At 44.6% G+C, this 9,076-nt stretch overlaps 1 protein-coding gene across 2 annotated transcripts in view; it reads left to right on the top strand.

Annotated features, from left to right (window-relative positions):
- The first annotated feature begins 1,226 nt into the window (after nucleotides 1–1,226).
- The window catches only part of grm8a (glutamate receptor, metabotropic 8a), a 276,591-nt gene continuing 268,741 nt past the window's right edge, over nucleotides 1,227–9,076 (top strand). For both annotated transcript variants that reach the window (XM_029742256.1, XM_029742258.1), the window contains exons 1-2: nucleotides 1,227–1,584; nucleotides 6,256–7,036. In XM_029742256.1, the coding sequence (XP_029598116.1) occupies nucleotides 6,482–7,036 (555 nt within the window). In that variant the 5' untranslated portion in view covers nucleotides 1,227–1,584; nucleotides 6,256–6,481. The remainder of the gene's footprint in view (nucleotides 1,585–6,255; nucleotides 7,037–9,076) is intronic.

The raw sequence follows: 9,076 nt of genomic DNA, 5'->3' as shown, positions 1-9,076 counted from the left end.
TTGGGGACAGATATGCAGGGACAGACTGGCAGAGACAGGGAGTCTCAGGTAAGTTTGTTGAGTTTTGTTTGGCAACATTATAAAAGGTTCTCCATTTTTTTGACTTGTAAAATAGGAACATAATTGGAAAATGCCATGGATACCCCCACTCTCAACTTAAACTGGTGACTGAATTAAGATTTGTTAAAGGCAATGGTATTGCTGTTGTGATTAGTTGTGTAGTTTTGGGTACCGGTAGTTAGGGTTCCGTCAAACACCTTATTTCTTTGGTTCCTCAATATACATGTATCATATTACAATGTAGGCTATGTGTTACAGCACTACTTTTGGTGTCCCCCTCAGGAATTGCTCTTGAGAAAATTTCATGTAATTGTCCCCTCCAAAGTTGATATCAGATTTTCGCCCCTGTTAGGTACATCACCCAGATCAGGAAAATGGTTCTCTCTTACAGACTGCTCACTGTTATTGTTGTTACTGTTGTCCAGTTGACAATTTTTGATTCTCATTTTTTATTTATTTTATATTGTAAATATCCAAAATAAGCTTTGGCAATATGTATATTGTTACGTCATGCCAATAAAGCGAATTGAATTGAATTGAATCACGTGGCCGTGGCTTACTATACAAAGCAGCCACACAGGTATGTTATACCGTATTTTGCGATCAGTCCGCGGACCCCTTGCAGTACCTCCTCTGGCCCACAGGCGTCCCCGAACCCTATTTTATTAAGAACCACTGATCAGAAGAGCTATAGTCAATAGTTTCCATAAATGGACATGACCGGTGTTTCGGTTCTAGACCTACTGTCGGCTACGTAACACTAGATGGCGGTAGTGCTCTATCTAGTGAGGCGCTCGCCTCCTCAAGTCATGACACCATTTCATCACGTCTCACACATCACCGTCATTAAACGCGAAAGGCTTTTTTTCTTTCTTGATGAATCAGTTGTCTGACATTTGATCGTCCGTATTCACTTTGGTTTGTTAATGACCAATATATAGCGTCGGCTTATCTGCAATATATCTGCGGAAGTCAAGTTATAAATGGATCGTTGCAACCAATAGGCCTATTGATTAGAAATAACCTATTAACATGTAGCAACACATGTATGTTGGTGTGAGCGTCAGAGAGGAATCAATAGCTGCGTTTTTGTTGTTGTTGGCTATTATGCAGAAAGTAGATGTAGGCCTATTGATGTTGTGTAGTTTTAAGACATAACGGATTCATTTCATGGGACTCTGTCTGGGCAGACGCATCAGAATATGACTGTTTAAATGTTGCATTCCAAACGCTTTCTGTGTCATCTATGCTACATATAAAAGGTGTCGATGCTGATAAAGAGAGAAGGGGATATGCGAAGAGAGAGAGAGAGAGTGAGAGAGAAAAAGAGAGAGTTGGGAGACCAATCGCTGCTGGGTGGGTGTTTTTTTGTGTGTGTGATTCATTTGGCGGAGACGCGCGCTGGGCTGCTTGGCTGGACGGCTGCATGCGCTGTCCCTTTCAGCACCGAAAACCCGAGGCGCGTGCATCTCTGAGTGGGATGCGAAGGAGCGAGGATCACTCAATCAAGTCACGGAAAAGCAGGTAGGCATTTTTGAAAATTACATATTTAGTTCAATAGTTTTCGTATGTCTGAGAAGGTCCCATCAAACATAATTCTTCCCCCTCTCTCTCCCTCTATCTGAAGAATCCATCGCTCTCCGTCCATCTGCCTTTTTTTTCTCCCTCATTGTTAAATTAATTACCCTCGATGGTTCTGCATATAACCCCTTAAATAACTATTTATCCTTTCATTATCGACATGCATAGTTGATGTTGACAGTCCACGGTATCGTTAATCAGAGTCGTGACCTGTAGCTAAATGAGAGGGTTCAGGTTTGGGAAAGGAAACTGCTGAGGTCCGCAATGAAGTTCCGCTATTGACCCAAAGGAATGCGCTCTCTGCTCTGTTCCGTGCGCCAAGGAACTGCATCCCCTCTGATGCCATTTAGGAACGATCCATACATCTGATCTTATCCGTAGCCCAAACGTCTTGTTTTGTGATCTAATTAATTATAATTAATATGGGAAAATTAGGTGAAAATAATTGGGATATCAATAGTGTGATTTTCAGAGCTCACGGAAAAGAGGCGCATTATTTCACACACATGAAGGATGCTGTCTCAATCTATACACACAAAATGTTATATTGAACTTGAATTAAAAACATTACGGTTGGATAATGTTTTTATCTAATTATATGTAGCCTACCATTAAGACATCATTAGGTCGTTATTTCTCTTTGGAGCACAAACACGATGTGTATACCGCAGCTGCCTGCTTCATGACACTGCTTTAATCAGTCGTATGTGTCAGAGGGTGGTGGGGGTGTAGCCCACATTCATCCCTATCTATCCCCGCAACAAACCCACGCAATCATACTAACCACACCACTCCCACCACGTCTTCTGCGAGGAGTTCCGTTGCTTCTCTCATCTACAAGAACGGGTCAAGGGAATTGTGAGGATCACAAGTCAATTTAGGGGGGAACCGTTGGAGGGATTTGGGATGTGTTTGATTCGTTGCCGTTGGTTGGTGTCTTTACCTGCCTGTGATCTGAATGCAAAAAAAAACAACTAATGTCATATTCAACGGGTGCGGTGAGAGGGGGAAACGAAGGAGGAGGGAGAGGAGGGAGAGGAGGAGGAGGAGGAGGAGGGAGAGGAACGGGCGGGGAGATGGGAGAGAGAAACGAGCAGAGAGAGAGAGAGAGAGAGAGAAAGGAGAGAGAGAGGAGAGAGAGAGAGAGAGGCAAAAAAGAGAGAAAAGCTATCACTTAGTGAAAAGCAGTGCGCTCCCCAGAGAACGTCTCTGTCCATGAGGAAACCTAATATAATGACCAATAGAGAGGATGGTGCAGCCTGACACCTAGCGATTGGTGTAAATTAAAAAGTTAGATGGGCCAGCCTCTGCCTCGCAGGGTAATACTCCCTTCTTCTTACTGCCAAAAATAATCATCACACTGCTGGAATGTCTACCTTTCAGTCAATTATCTCTTATTAGTGAGTCAAAAGTTCCAACCCGAGCAGGAATCTAATCAAAGCAAATTTTATCGGCCAAATACACGTGATTAGCACATGTTATTGCGGGTGTAGCGAAATGCTTGTGATAAGGGTTTATTGCAGAAGTGAAATAAAATGGTGTAAAAGAAAACAATACGTTGAAAGATCCATTCTTACACTGTAAAGCCCAATGCATTATGAACTCAAAAACTTCTAGTAAGTTGAACTCAAAGTCAATGAAAAGTCATCATTACTTAAAATGTTTGTGGTACTGACTCAAAACTAAATGAGAAGTCACATCAACTTTATTTTTTAAAAGTTATTATAAAAAATAACAAATTCACTTTTTTCCCAGCATGCTCTACTGCAGGTAGATTTTTTTTAAATTGTTTTTAATATCTGTGTTTTTGCATGTACATTGAGGGATGGATTGATACATCTTATGCTACACAAAGATAAATAACATTTTCTTTTTCTGAACTAATCTAATAATTTATTTGGAATTTTGCAACCCCTTACTGAAATTATTGTTCCAGTTTAAATGCAGTCCTCATAATTTCCCAAGACGTTGTAATCATTGTGAATGCAGATTGTAGGTGAAAGTGAATTCCAACTGTTAGATGTCCTAATTCTGCCTGGATTCCAATAGGAATTACACATTACTTTGCAAGCTGGCATAATGTGACTTGCAGTTAGGGATGCAAAGTTCTCGTAAATATCCCAGGTTTTCCAGAAATTGCAGTTGGAAGATTCCTGAAAATACTTCAACCAGGACTTTTTTGAAAATCTGGGAAAGTTACTAGAATTTGGTTTGACCTCAAAATAAGGCCTTACATGTAACATATTGTCATAAAGAGTTTAATGATAACATTCACCTAGGAACTTAATTGGTAAGGCCCCAGGACTGAAAATGAATCAATTCAACAACCATGTCTCTGTCACTAACAAATACAGTCATGGGTGGTAACTCTACAACTCACTGGAAAAGGCAAGGCACTCTGGGAAACTATGTTGGGATGCGTGGCTTAGTGGGGGCGTTACTCAAAGTCTTCAAGCTCATACGACTCACAGTGACTAAAGTTTTTGAGTAAAGACTACAGAATCACTTTAAGTAACTGTACTCATATATATTAAGTCCAACGGATTTCCTCAGAAGTTTGGAGTAATAACAGCACATTGGGGTTTACAGTGTACGCGTGAATACAGCCTGAATAGCCAATTAGGAATATAACCTAACCATAAAGGTACACTGTTTTATATTAAAATGCGTGTGCCTTACCCAATTGCATTAGACATTTTTTAAAATTGTTTAAGTGCTTGGTAAAGTGCTATAGTAACGTTATCCTTTCAAGGTAAATTATTCATTTATTTCATAGGTGTATAATTTGCACCTGCTCTTTCCATGACATAGACTGACCAGGTGAATCCAGGTGAAAGCTAGGACCCCTTATTGATGTCACTTGTTAAATTCACTTCAATCAGTGTAGATGAAGGGGAGGAGACGGGTTAACAAAGGATTTTTAGGCCTTGAGACAATTGAGATTGTGTATGTGTGCCATTCAGAGGGTGTATGGTAGTCGGTGCCAGGCGCACCGGTTTGTGTTAAGAACCGCAATGCCGCTGGGTTTTTCATGTTCAACAGTTTCCCGTGTGTATCAAGAATGGTCCACCACCCAAAGGACATCCAGCCAACTTGACACAACTGTGGGAAGCATTGGAGTCAACATTGGCCAGCATCCCTGTAGAACGCTTTCTATATCTTGTAGAGTCCAATGCCCCAATGAATTGAGGCTGTTCTGAGGGTAAAAGGTGCTGGTGGGGGGGGGTTCTTCATTTGTTTGTACACTCAGTGTATCTGAAAGTGCTGTTTGTGTGGAAAGGTGAGCGTCTTTGAAATATGGGTACATAGACGGCGAGGGAGGGAGAAATATTACCACGACGTCCCGAACATACATTAGGATATTTATATGCAATGATGCAGCAGTCCCCTAGCATCTCAGCATCCTAGAATTGTGCAGCCGGTTCAGCCCACACAAGCATACTGCACAGCATCTGTGCCTTTCGGAACGCACGCGGACGCGCGCAAAAGTGGTCACGGCGCTCAGCGGGAAGTTTAGACTTATTGAGCCAGTACTGCCGTATGTACGTTACAGCTACGAATGTGAATTTCTCGGATATTTTCACATTCTAGTGTTATTAATATGCCCTTCTATCTATCTCAGAAGAATATCCACACATTTGACTATTTTGGGGAAGCGGGTGTGGTCAAACCATAACAGATCAAACACACTATTAGGAAGGCCCTCTTTGTCTGTCTCAATGATGGTCTTTTCCTCATGCCTTTGTTTTGTCTGAGGAATATTGAGTGATGATATGATATGAATGATAAAAGTTTATTAGCGGGCTACGGATAAACTAGGCCGGCCAGTGGATATTATATTTTGAGGTAAAGAGGGCACATAGTAGCCTAATCTGACTGGCCAGCAATGACATCACTTACATTCGTGAAGGACATTCAAAGCGGGAATGAGACCAGCAAGAAAACTAAGAGAGTTAAACCAAACCTGCTCCACGAAAGCCTTGCCTCTTCTCACTGACTCGCGTACTAGGATGGCTTGCTACATCATTACTGTACTGTTTCTGATGATAATGATTAGGTAGCTGAGGTGACACCTTCCAGGTGTTGATTCCCATGCAGCTGTCAGTCAAACAGGTGTAGAACCAGTAGATGGTTATACTGAATGATTACATACTGAGTAACCTTCACCCTGTCCACGTGAATAATGCATTCGGGACCATTGTTTATGTGTTTGACAGGCTTGGCACTTTGTGTTTGACAGGCTTGGCACTGACGGATAGGATGGACTTATCAGTGGGATAGGATTGGCGGTTATGTGTGTGTGTGTGTGTGTGTGTGTGTGTGTGTGTGTGTGTGTGTGTGTGTGTGTGTGTGTGTGTGTGTGTGTGTGTGTGTGTGTGTGTGTGTGTGTGTGTGTGTGTGTGTGTGTGTGTGTGTGTGTGTGAGGGGAGAGGGGGCTGTACTGTGTGTGTTGCAAATGCTCATCTCCCTTTCTCTTGAATCTGGGAGACAGGCGTTGCAGCATGAACAGTGATTTGTGTGTGTGTGTGTGAGGGAGGGAGGGAGGGAGAGACTATGTGTGCTAGATGACTGAGGCACTGACTGCTATGTGTTCTCTGTGTGTGTATCTTGCAGGGTCTGCTGAAGATGTGAGTTCAGGATTACAATCACTGCAGCTGCACTCGCCTCCTCTCTCTCTCTCCTCTACTGGGACATGCATGCCTCATGGGCCTGGGACATCTTAGAGCTGCCTGCTAACTCCTCCCCCGGGGCACTGACGCCCTTTCACCCATGATCCCGCCCACAAACTCCACGGTAACTCCTCAGTAACTCCTCCCACAACCGCCACCCAACTGTTACCATGGCGTTGTCGGAACACCAACGCCTTCCTTCCCTCCTCGCCACACGCCACTTCCTTTTCCACTTCCTTGCCTCATGTTCTTGGCTCCTCCCTCTGGCCTCTCCTCAGCGAATCACGGACCCCACCATCGGTACTGCGCCCAATCAGGAGTACGCCCACTCCATCCGATTGGAAGGCGACATCATCCTGGGTGGCCTGTTCCCGGTGCACTCCCGGGGGGGAGGTGGCATGCCCTGCGGGGAACTAAAGAAGGAGAAAGGGATCCACCGTCTTGAGGCCATGATGTTCGCCATCGACCTGATCAACAAGGACACGGAGCTGCTCCCCAACATCACCCTGGGGGCCCGGATCCTGGACACCTGCTCCAGAGACACCTACGCCCTGGAGCAGTCGCTGACCTTTGTCCAGGCCCTCATCGAGAAGGATGGCTCGGACGTACGCTGTGCCAACGGCGACCTGCCCATCTTCGCCAAGCCTGATAAGATCGTGGGGGTGATCGGGGCGGCGGCCAGCTCCGTGTCCATCATGGTTGCCAATATACTGAGGCTGTTCAAGGTAAGGACACTGGAACGGGTCTGGGTTGGTTTCTGCTGGGTCTGGTTTAGTTTGACTTGAGTTTGGTTGGGTTAGTCAGGCTGGGTCTGGTTTAGTTTGACTTGAGTTTGGTTGGGTTAGTCAGGCTGGGTCTGGTTTAGTTTGACTTGAGTTTGGTTGGGTTAGTCAGGCTGGGTCTGGTTTAATTTGACTTGAGTTTGGTTGGGTTAGTCAGGCTGGGTCTGGTTTAGTTTGACTTGAGTTTGGTTGGGTTAGTCAGGCTGGGTCTGGTTTAGTTTGACTTGAGTTTGGTTGGGTTAGCCAGGCTGGGTCTGGTTTAGTTTGACTTGAGTTTGGTTGGGTTAGTCAGGCTGGGTCTGGTTTAGTTTGACTTGAGTTTGGTTGGGTTAGTCAGGCCGGGTCTGGTCTAGTTTGACTTGAGTTTGGTTGGGTTAGTCAGGCTGGGTCTGGTTTAGTTTGACTTGAGTTTGGTTGGGTTAGTCAGGCCGGGTCTGGTTTAGTTTGACTTGAGTTTGGTTGGGTTAGTCAGGCTGGGTCTGGTTTAGTTTGACTTGAGTTTGGTTGGATTAGTCAGGCTGGGTCTGGTTTAGTTTGACTTGAGTTTGGTTGGGTTAGTCAGGCTGGGTCTGGTTTAGTTTGACTTGAGTTTGGTTGGGTTAGTCAGGCTGGGTCTGGTTTAGTTTGACTTGAGTTTGGTTGGATTAGTCAGGCCGGGTCTGGTCTAGTTTGACTTGAGTTTGGTTGGGTTAGTCAGGCCGGGTCTGGTTTAGTTTGACTTGAGTTTGGTTGGGTTAGCCAGGCCGGGTCTGGTTTAGTTTGACTTGAGTTTGGTTGGGTTAGTCAGGCTGGGTCTGGTTTAGTTTGACTTGAGTTTGGTTGGGTTAGCCAGGCCGGGTCTGGTTATGTTTGACTTGAGTTTGGTTGGGTTAGCCAGGCCGGGTCTGGTTTAGTTTGACTTGAGTTTGGTTGGGTTAAGAACCCTGCCGGTTTCAGTGTGGGTGATGTCATGGTTTGTGTTTACATTGGTGTTGGAGCCATGCGTGGAGCTTTGTGTTGTGTTTGTGTGGATACGATGGCACTGTGTGTGTAGGTGTTGAACACCAGCCACTGTGTGTGTAGGTGTTGAACACCAGCCGCTGTGTGTTGGATGTAGGGGGTCTCTTTACAGTGAAATGGAGTATATTGCTGGCTGCCAGGGCCAGGGCTTCATCATGTCTATCTCCCCTGCTCCTCCTCCTCCTCCTCCTCTTATCCTCTCCTCGTCAGATGGATGCATATTGTTCCAGCAGGATATTACCCTGGCCAGTGTCTGTCAGTCAGAGCCATTATTATGTTCTAGAAGCAGCCTGGCTCCTGACATAGGTTCTCTGGTATTACACACAGAGACGCCACTTCAGCCAGCCGTGCTCACTCGCTACTGCAGGCAGATACAGTTCAATTGTGACAACCAATTAAAATACTGTCAATCTTATTAAAGAATACTCCACTTCACTCTGCCCCCAGCCCCGGAGACTGTGTGTGTGTGTGTGTGTGTGTGTATGAGGTTTTGGGCATGGGAGTATGCTGTTAAAATTTGATCTATGCTAGACTGGTCTAGACTGGGCTTTCTAGAACATGGAGAAACAATGAAATCAATTACTGTCTAGGGTACAAAAGCCAATTAATGGTAGAGTGGTTGGAACAGAGGAGTGTGTGTATACGAGCACAAGAGTGTGTGTTCCTGCCGTCATTAGTCTAACAAGGTTGATCGATGCGAGCGCAATGTGGAAATATGTCTCCTAATGATCCATGTGACATTCTCAGTCATATACCTTTGTCTTTTCTCTCTCTCTCTCTCTCTCTCTCGCTCTACTCTCTCTCTCTCTCTCTCTCTCTCTCTCTCTCTCTTTTTTTATTTCTCTCTCTCTCTCTTCTCTCTTTTTTTATTTCTCTCTCTCTCTTCTCTCTTTTTTTATTTCTCTCTCTCTCTCTCGCTCTTCTCTCTCTCTTCTCTCACTTTTTTTATTTCTCTCTCTCTCTCTTCTCTCTTTTTTATTTCTC

This window comes from Salmo trutta, chromosome 40 (genome assembly GCF_901001165.1).
Source record: "Salmo trutta chromosome 40, fSalTru1.1, whole genome shotgun sequence".
NCBI classification, from domain to species: domain Eukaryota; kingdom Metazoa; phylum Chordata; class Actinopteri; order Salmoniformes; family Salmonidae; genus Salmo; species Salmo trutta.
Note: the sequence above shows the minus strand (reverse complement) of the source record. Positions and strands in the feature narration are given on the sequence as shown.